General features: G+C 42.9%; 1 protein-coding gene across 2 annotated transcripts in view; it reads right to left on the bottom strand.

The window, feature by feature from the left end:
- The window catches only part of YEATS2 (YEATS domain containing 2), a 1,326,518-nt gene that overhangs the window by 1,152,203 nt on the left and 160,565 nt on the right, over window positions 1-13,750 (bottom strand). For both annotated transcript variants that reach the window (XM_078665556.1, XM_078665557.1), the window contains exons 5-7: window positions 12,110-12,349; window positions 7,933-8,051; window positions 3,809-3,970 (exon numbers count right to left, since the gene is read on the bottom strand). In XM_078665556.1, the coding sequence (XP_078521682.1) occupies window positions 3,809-3,970; window positions 7,933-8,051; window positions 12,110-12,349 (521 nt within the window). The remainder of the gene's footprint in view (window positions 1-3,808; window positions 3,971-7,932; window positions 8,052-12,109; window positions 12,350-13,750) is intronic.

Raw genomic sequence — 13,750 nt, 5'->3', positions numbered from 1 at the left:
TTTGGTAACTTTTCCGTTCATTTATATATTTTAATATATCTGATGATGGCGGTCACCCACTTTCCTAGATGTATCTACAATGATTATGGGCACAGCGCGTCTGTATCTATGTGCCTCCGCTGCTGTGTTTATATCGATGTGTCAGTATGCATCTGAATACATACAGCGCATGCTTGCATGATTAGTTCCTCTCCTCTTTCTCTAAAGCGCATGCGCGCATGGATAGCGAGCTTCCCAACGCCGGTATCACGGCGCATGCTTTCCCGCAACACCACTACAGCGGGTCTTCTACGCGCAAGCGCGTTGCGAATGAAGACGCGTTCTCCTGGTAACAATCAGCGCTAATTAACAACTTAACTACCAATTGATGGTAGTATTTAAAGCAGGCTTCCTGTTCCGGTCGGTACCTCCACTTCCTCTCGGACGCCTGAGAGAGGTACCGACGGACAGGTAAGGCGAGCCTCCAAGATAAATATGTCAAAAGTGTGCTGCATTGATTTACATTGGATGCCTACGTTGTAGCTCTCTGCTATCATATGGTAGCGCTTTGCTTACCTTTGTTAGTCTCCATTTTTCTCAGTTGTTTCAGCTGTCCTGGCAAAAGTCTTTTGGCCAGTGCTCATCATAATTTATGTTCAGCTCTTTTTAAAGTTATGTTATGGTCTCTTTTAAGCAAGTTCACAGTTTATGGGTGTGGGATAACAGTTGTTGCAACTAGTGGTAGAAAGCTTATAATTCTCATGGATACTTTGCTTTCTTATGCACTTTAGAGCGGGGCCTCATATTCCCGAGCGGTTGCCGGGTGAGGTGAGGTCCACTTCCTTGCAAAGCTTGGTGAGTATTTACAGACATAAGAAGTGTGTTCTGTGAATGAGTAAGTAGACTCTACTGTTGGACGGGATATCTCTTGATCCCGTTTTGGGTGTGGTACACACATGTTTTGCTATGAACTTGTGGTATATATTTGTAATGCACATAATCTTGTTTATATTTCAGGATTGTGAAAGGAAAATACTTTCTACATATGGACATTGGGGCTCCAAGTTCATGGTAGCTAATTGCATTCTATTTATGTTTTCACTTCACCTTGTTGCAAATCACTTTTAGTGGCAGTAGCTCTATCTCTTGGTCCTGACGAAAGCCTGACGACACGTCCTCTGGGCTGAAACATGTTGACCACCTGCACAGCGCCATAGTGTAGTCATTAGTTCCAACTACCTGGCGTGTTTTTAACTTTAACACTCAGACTCTCTTTAATAAACTTGTTCCTGTCTGAGTCGCTAATTTTAACATTTTCTCACCACAGCACTGCACGTACACTTTCATCACCACTCTAAGAGTGTAAGTTTGGCACGAGTGTAAGATCTTCATCCACTCCCGCACCATCAGCTGATGGTTTGGGCGGTAGAGTCGGGTGCTCCTACAAATATCCCATATGATGAAACTCCGCCAAGTTAGGGTGGTTTGATGGGAATATCTCGGCCAACTGCCACTCTACTATCCACTCTTTTTGTAGTTTCCTTGTGTTACCACACATTCTAGACCTCTCATCCTCCTTGGTATATAAGTGATTGATGTTGGAGATGGGATGATAGGTCTTTAAATATATCTCCTTTGACCCTTCTCAAATTTTTGGTTTCTTGGGAGGCAGTTCAGTCACCCCATCCTGAATTCCCCTGGGTGTCTAGTTCTAAAAAATGCATATGTTTACTAGGTTTCCCTAGGTGGCGGCAGAGCTAGGGTTAAAAAACGAAAGGTAGGCACTCTTCCAAAAAAGGGCCCGTTTTGACTGCGAAATTGAGGTGCGACCACGTTGCGTTTTGCGCTGTTTCCTGTCGCAGGCACTAGGCAGACCCAGGCAAGTGAGGTACCATTTTTTTCGGGAGACCTGGAGGAACGCAGGGTGGGTGGAAATGTGTTGATCCACGCAGATACCAGAACTTTTCACCACAAAAATGTGAGGAAAATGAGGTTTTTTTGCCAATTATTTAACTTTGCAAGGAATTCTGGGTAACAGAACCTGGTGGGAGGCAGTTGATTCACCCCATCCTGAATTCCCCTAGGTGTCTAGTTTTCAAAAATGTATAGGTTTGCTACGTTTCCCTAGGTGCCGGCAGAGCTAGGGTGCAAAAACTACAGCTAGGCACTTTGCCATAAAAGGGGCAATTTTTAACTGCAACATTGAGGTGTGACCACTTTGCATTTTGCGCCGTTTCCTGTCGCAGGCACAAGGCCGACCCACACAAGTGAGGTACCGTTTTTATCGGGAGACTTAGGGTAATTCAGATTTGTAAATCAACTGTTATTACCTATTGAGTTTTCATGCATTTCTCCCTTCCCAATGAAAGACATTCTGTAAAAAAAATAATCATTTTGAAAAATGACCAATAATTCTCATGCTAGTATGACTATTCCCAATTTTGAAAATGTGCAAATATATACTGTTTCTAAACTCTATAATTTGTACCCAATTCAGAAATACATAGGTGTCTTTCATACCGATTTCTCCATGTATACATTTTCCAAGAATAAGTGCTCTATACCCGGTAAATAATAAAATACCATTGCAAGTTGCTGCTCAATTTTTGGCTCTGGGTTTGTCAGGTTCTTGGTGAAACTACAAGTCCTATATATCCCCACAACCAGGAAGGTCAAACGGATGTAACGGTATATTGCTTTCAAAGAGCTGTCAAAATTACAAGAAGTTACAGGTGAAAACGTTGAGACAAAAGGCTGTTTTTTTCAACTAATTTTCAATTATTCCAATATTTAAATGTTAGTTTCTATAAAGAAACATTCATGGATTTAGACAAATGACCCCTTTCTGAATTCAGAATATTGTCTACTTTTCGGAAATGTATAGCTATCCAGGATCCATTATTGCTTTCAAACTCATTTCTACCATTAACTGGAAGGAGGTTGAAAGCTCTAAAAATAGCAAAAATAGGCTATGTCTCAAAAAAATGCCAAAACTGTGTGAAAAATGTTGGTTCTCTGACAAAAGACTGTCATTCCCTAAAAGCTGAGAAAATGGAGATTTCCGCCCCACAAACCCTTTTTTGATAACATTTGCAGGGAAAAACCCAGAGGCTTTCATTTGCAGCCCGTTTTTTCTGAAAAAAACAAAATTTTTACTGTATTTTGCTTAATTTCTGGGACCCCTTCAAGGGAATCCACAAACCCTGGGCACCTTTAGAATCCACATCATGTTGGAAGAAAAGGACGCACATTTGGCGTGGATACCTTATGTGGTCAAAAAGTTACAGGGGCCTAAGCGCGCACTACCCCAAATCGCCAAAAAAAGGCCTAGCACAGGAGGGGAAAAGGCCTAGCAGCGAAGGGGTTAATGCAAAACAGGAGAACACCAACTCATCTCGACCCAGTATTATACCACATTTGTTTGATTATCTATAGGGAAAGTGCATGGGAGTCTAGGGATATGGAGGGGTGGAGGGGTCGCCTTTAGTCAGATGAGGAAGAGGACTAGTAGGGGAGGAGCAAGAATTGACTGAGGTAGGTTTTTAAAATTAGTTTGCAGATTTATTTTGATGGAATATACGCTGTGTGACAAAGAACACTAGGTTCAAAGTTAGGGAAAAGAACAAAGAGCAATTCTGTCACTAGTGCACATATGAAACATTTTTGTTCTATTTGTTCTATTTTTGGTTTGCATTTCTTCACAAAACAATGAAAAGTAAAGTATATAAGCTAGCAAAGTATACTCCAATGATGAACAACGTGTTAAAACAATTCCATGCTCCAGTGAACTTACTAAACCGGAAAAGAGGCAAAGAGCAATGAAAGTTACCTGACTTCAACCAGGTCGTTTGGCTTGTAACTGGGATGCAGGAAGAACCACACTTTCTTGACAAAATGGTGAATGCTGGGCTCATTTTGGGATCCACGCACATACACCATCCACTTATGAGTAGATTGGTCGTTCTCTTCTCTTTTATCAGGAGGAATATATCTGTGGAATAAAAGAAGCCAGATCGAGAAGTCAAGCCTCTATTAGGAGGCAGCTTTTTTGTTTTGTTTGAGCTTGATTCATAAAAAACGTCATACTTAATGCTCGCACAAATTTGCTTCTGAAATGCACTCCCATCCAGTTCAATCAGACTACTTCACTACTAAAGAGCAGATATCTTAGTTCAAATATTTTCTGCAATTACTCATTTATGATTATATGAATAACCAGTCTATGACCCCTTCTCTATTCTTGTTAAACGAAGAGCCCAGGAGCTGATATTTCAGATCTGCAGCATTCTTTCTAAAATGTTCTTACACACCAGTCGTTCTCAAGCACTTTTAAGATATTTAGCACAAATTATATTTGTGGAGTTACAATCACCCCAGTGTGAGAATAAAAGACAAAAGTACTTCTAAAAACATTACCACTGATAAAGCATAGAATTTTAAAACATACAATTTAAAAAATATTTATTATTGCTCTATAGCTTTGCGTCTAATTTGTTTTTGAACAATTTGTTGGACCTAGAGAGTGTAGTAAAGGCCCTTAAATCTAGCTAGTAGCTAGTGTACTTGAGACATCACTGAATGTACTTTTGCTGACGACGGGAGCAAAAAAACGTTTTTCTTTTCTGCGCTAAGCCAATGCTATCCAAGTGCCATTAAAACCAAATGGACAATAGAGAACCACTGACAAAACCAATAGTTGTGTTTTTTTAATGTTTCATACATACAAAGACTAGCACTGTATGGTGGTGGCTGTGCTTGGTATAGGAGCACATCAGCTTGTTACACAGAGCCTGTCCATGAAGATGTTCTTTGACTGCCCCAGTTTCAGCAACTCTTACCTGCCATGAAAATCTTTGGAGCTCAGAAATGGGAGTGTGTGCATCCTAGAAATCCATGCAGGAAATCCTTCCTGCAACACAGCCTTGTGTCCGCTGTTCAGACATGGCAAGGAGGGACGCGCCCAGATTAAATCAGTCTTGTTCGGGAGCAAAACTTAGCATGGGTCTACCATGGAGCCGGGGTCAGGGCAACATGGAATTAGGTGACATTGTAACTTTATATTGTTATGCCTCCACTTGTCACCCAAACCTGTATCCACATCCAGCAGCTGCCGCCGAAGTTCAATTTCATATCCAGATGTCTCTCAAGCCCTGAATAAGCCCTGCTAATTGATGTTAATTAGAAGCTTGGCTGGCCCAAGCAAGCACTAAAGCACACAAATATTGAAAGATCACAAAAGAGTCTTATGAGGGAAGAAGGGCTGGAACTCCTAAATCATGAGTGTGATCACAAACGTTAGAGTTAGAATAACAGCAAACATCCTGGGGCAAGGAAGGACTCTATTTATTTTGAATTAGACTGCAGGGGAACTCCTGATTTTAAGAAGCTAAAAAAATAAAGATTTCTGTCCCATCATTACTAGTACTTGCACGCATCACTACACTGCCCTCACACCTTCCTATTCAGGATAGCTTACTTGAAACCATTATTATAATTGATACCTGTCTGTTCAACAGATGTGAAAAGTATTGCCAGGAGTGACCTCTTAACATTATTTCCGGATTTTCATAGAAGTAAGGATACTATAATTTCCAAACAGAAGATTCATACTTCTAACATTGTCATTATCAGGTAAAAGTTGATCCTTTTATTTTCGGAGTTTTGTACAGCGCAAACAAGACCCAACATAGGGTACCAAAGCGCTTCATGATCAAGAGTAAAACAAATTCAAGACAGTTTAGTAGGGTCTTAGACAGAATGAAACCAGGTACATATGAAGAACGGATAGGTACAATACGATAAAAACAAGTTAAGAAGACATGGTACTTCAGTTCCAGACATTAATGCAAATTTCAGTACAATCAAATCTTATTTGTCAAGGCAGTCAGCACAAGGAATCATAGAGATGAGTTTAGAATAGCGGGCTAAGTAAGATGTAAGCAGAGATGTACACGATGTTAGAACTTCCTCAGGAAGATGCGATTGAAGAAGTGTGGTGAGTAATTCAAGAGAGGGGCACATCAAAAGGAGATCAGTTTAAGTTTAATGAGTCAATGTGGGTGGGGAATGCTAAGGATTTAAGGGAGAAATTTGCTCATCAGAAAGGTTTTAATTTCCGTTTTAAATGTTGACGTAGAAGAGATTCTCCTGAATCTCGGGGGGTGAGTTCCAAATTCTTGGTGCAGCTCTGGGGAATGCTCTATCAAATGTTTTTTCTTGCTGAAGCAGCAAGGTTTTAAGAGCAGATTGTCGGAACTCCTAGTGAGTCGGTTCCCACCCGATAGCGTACGTTTCTGGGCTAGGTATTGGGGTGTCTTGTAGTGTAAGGCTTTATAAGTGATGCAGGCCATCTTAGCTGTATTCTCGCTTCGTAGGGCAGGCAGTTGAGTGCTTTTAGGTCACATTTTCTAGAGCCTGTTAGGAGTCTTGCGGCTGCGTGGAGGCATTGTGAAGCATTCAAATTAAGACATATTGATAACATTTGATCTATGAAGGCCCACTTCCTTTCTAGCTATAAATAAATTAAACAACATTCTATAACACTTAATGTTTGTGGTTAACTTGTTTGATGTATACAAATACACTGTATTTTGTAACTGCATATCCGAAAGCCTACATACATAACAAGCGCCAGGATCCATTTTCATTCCTATACATAAGTTAGTAAATGACAAATTTGCTCGGCCAAGCTTCGAGGACTTTTCAATCTAGAAAGATGATCTCTGCACAGATGAAATCTTTAATTGCCTAGGCCAAGAGACTCTAGGGTGACAGATCATCGTGAAATGCAGTTCTATTTCAGATATTTTAGAGTTTGCATTAGGGGCTTACCTTGACAAAAACTATCTTAAAGTTATACATTTAGCTAGATCCTTTCCTGCTCCTAAGAAACATGCAACTCTTAAGTGAAAGTAGGGCTTTTCACTAATGATTTGATGTGGGTGAAGAAGTTTAAGCTATACCTTTCACCTAAAACAGTAACAGTAGTAATTTGCTTAATTCAGAAGTAGTTTCAAATAAAACATGTGTAGATTCATTTATTCATCACACATCCCCCATGAAAATACAACCTACATATGGAATTCACATCAAAATTTAAAATTTAAAAATTGTTATGATGACAACAGTAAATTAAGGAGGGTTCCGTTTATATAATTCCAATGATTTGGGCAAAGAGTCTTGGAAAGCTAACAAGTTTTTGGGGCACATTGTTTTCCCAATTGTCCAAGAACACATTGAATCTTGCAGGACAACAGTGCCCCCTATCAGCTTCAGTACCCTTGCTTACATAGCAGAAATATAATATTCTGAAAAGTAATATACATTCATATAGTTACACAATCTAAAAATCGTAACGTTCCATTCCTGTGTAATTTTAAACCTAGTTCATCAGCCCATTTCAATAAAATAAAATGCCCAACAACTACTTGAGGTACAGTTTTGAGTATTATATGAGATTAATAAATAGCTACATAAACCAAAAATCAAATACTCTGGTGTGTTAGTTTTTCAAATTCTAAGATCAACCTGATAGTAGAAGGTACTCATATCCTCCAACACAGAGATTAGGTGCCTGTTTTAAGAGGCAATGAGTACATTCAATATCTCAACATCCCTTGCTTTTATGAAGCATGGAAAAAAGAACGGCAATTGACAGTGCCCATGGCACGTTTGCATCTCTGCTCTGAAAATTCCAGAGAACACCTCAAAATCGATATTTGGATCTGCACAGCACCACCTAGCATTAATGGAGAAGCATTGCTTAAAAAATGTATTCCGAGTCATCTGAAGCCTGGATGCAAGATTCATATGAGCGATCTTCAGGAAGAAACATACATTACAAATTTGGAATTTAGTTAGGGAAACTGCAGGTGCTTCATACTTGGTCACAACTGACTATGTATGATATTATTAAAAAAAACAAAAACTGGAAATAGAAAGTTGAATACTAACTTGGAGACATTGCCAACAACAATAGTCTTCTTAACATAGAGTCTTGAAGGGTCATCTCCGGTCTTAAAACTGGCGTTCCTTTTAATTATTTTTGAAAATGTCTGGTCACCTTCAGAATCCTAATGGGAACAAAAGGAGGAAATAAATCATGCATTCAAAACAAGAAAGTTTACAACGTTTTCATTTCTCCCTTTGATAAGCTGCAAGTAGAGGGATCTACCATGAACCATAGGAACCTTGTATTAAGAGCTACGAACCTCAATGTGGGCTGTATGAACTGGACAGCATTTTTAGTAACTACTCCTGCTCCTGGACTGACTAGCATTCTGACATATCAAAATAGGAAAATGTTGCTAATACCTGAACTATAGTTCTCCAGCATAGGCATCTCCTCTGGGGGGCACTTTTTTTTAGGCATTTCAAAATGTTGATAGGTGTGACTCAGAACACATTATCCCTGCCCTTTTTTGCCTCTACACTTACCAGTCAGAGACTATCAACAAAAAACACAGGCTGCTGAAATATATATTATTTTGTAACATGTTTTAGAGAGCTGCATAGCAAGTAGTAACACTTATAGTTAAAAAGCCCTTCTAAAGTGAGGTATAGAACAAGACAGGAGGGGTTAGACAGAGTCTCTACCAGAAGACAAAGTTACTTACCTTTGGTAACACAGACATGATCTAGCAGCAGATTCCTTACCTTTGAACTCCCAGGTGTCAGACTGGATCTGGAAGATTTTTGATAACAGTACCCATGCACGCCGCTAGGTGGCATCGGTCGACTCCACGTGCCGTCCTCTTGTTCATTGTCGTCCTGACGTCCTCGTTGTCAATATATCCGTCACTCCGGCACACTGACTTCAGGAATTTTCACGACTTTTCCATGGCAGAAGCCCGGAGCCAGGAAGTGACTGACCATGGTGTGTTAAAAAGACAACTAGGGCCCTGTAGGGGAACAGACCCGACACTAAAAACAAATCTGCAGTGCGGGTAGGATGGGTGGGTTGGTTGGTAAGTAAGGAATATGCGGATAGATCATTACTCTACCAGATAGGCATTTCCAAAGGTCAATAACTTGTCAATCTGATAGAGACATCTAGCTGCAGATTCCTTGCCTTCAATCAATCATATCATTTGTAAAGCACACTACTCACTCGTGAGGGTCTCAAGGTGCTGGGGTGGGGAATGCTGCTACTGCTCGAAAAGCCAGGTCTTGAGGAGTTTTCTGAAGGTCAGCAGCTCTTGGGTCTGCCGTAGGTAGATGGGAAGGGTGTTCCAGGTCTTGGCGGCGAGGTGGGAGAACGATCTGCCTCCGGAGGTCACTCTTCGGAAGCGGGGGACTGTGGCGAAGGGCGAAGTCGGCGGAACGGAGCTGGCAGGTGGGGGTGTAGAAGCTGAGTCATCTGCTGAGGTACGTTGGTCCGGTGTTGTGGAGTGCCTTGTGTGCTTGGGTGAGGAGCTTGAAGATTATCCTCTTGTTGACCGGGAGCCAGTGCAGGTCTCGCAGGTGGGGTGTGGCGAGGGATGTCGAGAATCAGGCATGCAGAGGCGTTCTGGATGCGTTGGAGCCGTCTCAGGAGTTTGGCCGAGGCTCCTGTGTAGAGGGCATTTCCGTAGTCCAACCTGCTGCTGATGAGGACCTGCGTGACCATTCTTCTTGTTTCAGTGGGGATCCACTTGTAGATCCTGCGGAGCATGCAGAGGGTGTTGAAGCAGGAGGAGGAGATGGCGTTGACCTGTTTAGTCATGGAGAGGGTGGAGTCATGGCGTGCGTGATTGGTGGGTGTTGGGGCGGTTCCCAGTGCAGTTGGCCACCAGGAGTTATCCCAGGCCGAAGGGGTGGATCCGAGGATGAGGATCTCCGTCTTGTACGAGTTCAGCTTCAGTCGGCTGTTCCTCATCCATTCAGCGACGGCCTTCATTCCTTCGTGAAGGTTGGTTTTGACGGTGTGGGGGTCCTTTGTAAGGGAGAGGATCAGCTGGGTGTCATCGGCGTAGGAGATGATGTTGAGGTCGTGCCGACGGGTGACGTGGGCGAGCGGTACCACGTAGATGATAAACAGAGTTGGGCTGAGGGATGAGCCCTGGGGTACGTCACAGATGATCTCGGTGGCTTCGGAGCGGAAGTGGGGAAGGCGGACGCTCTGTGTTATGCCAGAGAAGAAGGAGGTGGTCCAGTCCAGGGCCTTCTCTTGGATCCCAGCGTTGTGGAGGCATGCTCATAGTGTGTGGTGGCAGACCGTGTCGAAGGCGGCTGACAGGTCCAGGAGGATGAGGTCCGCCGTTTCTCCGTTGTCCAGCAGGGACGTGATGTCATCGGTGGCGGCAATGAGGGCAGTCTCGGTGCTGTGGTTGCTGCGGAACCCGGACTGAGAAGGGTCCAGGATGTTGTTCTCCTCGAGGTAGCGGGTCAGTTGCTTGTTGACGGTCTTCTCTATGACCTTTGCTAGGAACGGGAGCAGGGAGATGGGATGGAAGTCCTTGAGGTCCTTGGGGTCCGCCTTGGGTTTCTTGAGTAAGGCGTTGATCTCGGCATGCTTCCAGCTCTCCGGGAAGGTTGCTGTCTCGAAGGAGGTGTTGATGACTTTCCGGAGATGGGGTGTGATGGCTGTGCTGGCTTTGTTGAAGATGTGGTGTGGGCATGGATCTGACGGAGTTCCGGAGTGGATGGTGTTCATGATCTTGATGGTGTCGTTGTTTAGGTTTGTCCAGGAGAGCAGGCGGTTGGTGCGGATGGTGGTTGTGGGGGCGGAGGTCTCAGTGGTTGTCGGGGCGGTCATGGCGTTGAAGCGGTGGTGGATATCTGCGATCTTGCGGTGGAAGAAGATGGCCAGCGAGTCGCACAGGTCTTGCGATGGTCGGACGTCGTTGGTGTTGGAGCTGGAGTTGGAGAGTTCCTTCACGATGTTGAAGAGCTCTTTGCTGCTGTGCGCGTTGTTGTCTAGGCTGTCTTTGAAGGAGGCCGTTTTGGCAGATCTGATGAGGTGATGGTGTCTGCGGGTGGCGTTCTTGTGGGCTGCGTGGCTGTCCGGTGTTGGTTCACGGAGCCAGATCTTCTCCAGCTTTCGGCAGGTTTGCTTAGAGGCCCGGAGGTCTTCAGTGAACCAGCTGGCTTTCTTGTTGGTGTGACTGTTGGAGGGTTTATTGATCGGGCCGAGGGTGTTGGCGCAGTCGTTGATCCACTGTCTGAGGTTGCGGGCGGCGGTGTCGGGGTCGGTGGGGTCGGCGGGTGGGCTCTGGGCGAGGGTGGTGGTTAGCTGATCTTTGGTGACTTTGCTCCAGCAGCTGCGAGGCATCCGTTAGGTGCAGTGGTGCGTGGTGGGTTTCTTGAAGGTGAAGTGGATGCAGCGATGGTCAGTCCAGTGGAGTTCAGTGGTGTGGTTGAAGGAGACGTGGGGGCTTGCGGAGAAGATGGGATCGAGCGTGTGACCAGCGGAGTGGGTGGGTGTTGTGACAAATTGTCTAAGTCCGAGGTTGTCTAGGTTGTCGATCAGGGTGGTGGAGTTGGTGTCGTCGTTGTTCTCGAGGTGGAAGTTCAGGTCCCTGAGGAGGATGTAGTCTGTGGAGGCGAGGGCGTGTGTGCTGACTAAGTCAGCGATGGAGTCGCTGCACTGTGGTCGGGGTCTGGGGGGTCTGGGGGAACAGTTATTCGAGGTACTTCAAATCCAGTGTGCTGAGCAACTGGTGGTTGGGCAGGCAACTGTAACCCTTTCTTGGGGTTGCCTTCGGCCATAGCACACCAGTCCAAGATCTGCTGTTGAGAACTGATCAGATCCCTCAACAGGATCTCAGCAGAGTAATGGCGAACTGCCGCTGGTGACACGTCTGTGCTAAGCTGCATAGTGTAAGTTGATTATCCACATCATAGCACCTTAAAAAACAAGTAATTAATAAGTAAAGAGGTAAAAGGTTGTTATAGTGGGCCTTGTAAACCTATACTGCATATTAACAAAGACAGCTCATCAAAGCTTGAAAAGAAGTGCGCGCTCTCTTTTTTCCGCATTAAAGTGAAAGATGGTCAAGATGCAACCAATAAGGACTTTAGATGCCCTGAAAAGCAACAGTCTAAGAAGCACTACACTAACAGTGCTTGAGAATTAAATGGTTCACAGAGTTATGCACAAACCTTTGAACCTGTAATATTTATCATTCCAATTTGTAACGTAGTATAATACCTGTTTGTTGTGCCTGCCAGTTCTTTGCTCCACAACATTTGAAAGTCTCTCCCTCATCTCCAAGTTGCTACTTTCCTTGTTCAAGAGGTCGTTATTTTGAGATAGTGAATCCGTTTCAGAGTAGTTGGCCGACAGGCTCTCAAATGGGTGGTTCACAGGAGAGAATGACTGAGGAGGAGACTCCAAAAACTTCTTGATCGAAGGGTGGTTGAAAACCATTTGCTCACACAATCTCGGAGCCTAAGAGGTAAAATAACGATTCACTTAAACATGACATTCACAAAATAAGACACGTACACTAGGGAAATAACACATACAAAATTAACGACCTATATATTGCTTGGCATTCAATATGCATAATATTTTTATTTGTACCTAGTGTTTATCACTGCAGGTTTTGTGATTCCAAAATGTATATGGCAGGCTACTCCCTAATGAAATGTGGGTAGGATGAAAAGCAGAGCATGTTCCTTCAGGATTTGAACTTTCAGGCCTTGGATTACCCATTATCCACATCCATTTCCTAGACTGCATGGGTTACCACTGCAAGACAGTTAAGAGCACAGCAACTTTACTGACGTAAGGGAGTGGCTGTACTAGAATGAACAATTCCTCCATAGCTGCAAAGTTTACCAACTGGGTTACAAAAATCGCTCCAAGCAATTAAGCACTTCCAGAGCATATTTAATTAAAATAGGACTACTGCCCCCAAAGTTTTACTGCACTCATTGCACATATGGATTTATAAGTCTACCACAGTGGTCTAATACTTGCCTCAGTTGCAAAAAACTAAACACACTAATTACTACATTACTTCTTATTTCAGAACATGGCAAACACATCCTAAAATTCCTTGTTAGTAGTTATGTGTATATAAAAAAATTAATGAATGTTTACCACTGATATATTCTTAGTGATGATTAAATGACAGCTCGTATGATTTGTCGTCACAGGTGCTTTTAAGCGACTATGTTCTTCACATTTCTTTTGTTTCCGTATTTAAAAAAATCATGTTTTTAAAAAAACCTTTATTAATATGGTGTTGAGAATAGAGGCATTTAGTGTTTCACTATCCTTTAAAACCTATAAACATGCTACTACAACAGCAGACGTTTCTTCTTGCAGAAGCCTACCCAACCTAATCCCAAACATTTGATTTTAGTGCTCACTAGTCTAGTTCTAGCTTGATTACTTCAATTTCAGTGGCGATCAGCATTCCACATTCTTTTGCCACCTGTTTTCACATTTCTGAGAGCTGAATTAATATTCTAATACTAATCGGAGGCACCATTTGTTACTATGACTACAGTGTTCTGGGCATAAACATAACAGATTTAACCAACAATATTACATATTTATAATGAGAAAACAATAAGGTATTATTCTGAAGACAATGCATTTGCACAAACCATATAATGGTGCTCAAATCAATTTATCATCAATCACAACCCCTGAATATTTATCCAATTTAAAACCACAAGTTTGTATTACTAAGGCCACCATACGCATTGTTGTTTCCCTCTTCAAATGTCCATAATTTGTGTTTGTTGGTATCAATAGCCACTTTATTAAGTCAACAATATTCACTTTGCACATGAATCGGTCTTTCGTATGGGATATGAATTCCCGGCACACAAGCAG

This window comes from Lissotriton helveticus, chromosome 11 (assembly GCF_964261635.1).
Source record: "Lissotriton helveticus chromosome 11, aLisHel1.1, whole genome shotgun sequence".
In the NCBI taxonomy this organism is placed as follows: Eukaryota; Metazoa; Chordata; class Amphibia; order Caudata; family Salamandridae; genus Lissotriton; species Lissotriton helveticus.
The sequence above is the reverse complement of the archived record's forward strand: the minus strand, read 5'-3'. Positions and strand labels throughout refer to the sequence as shown.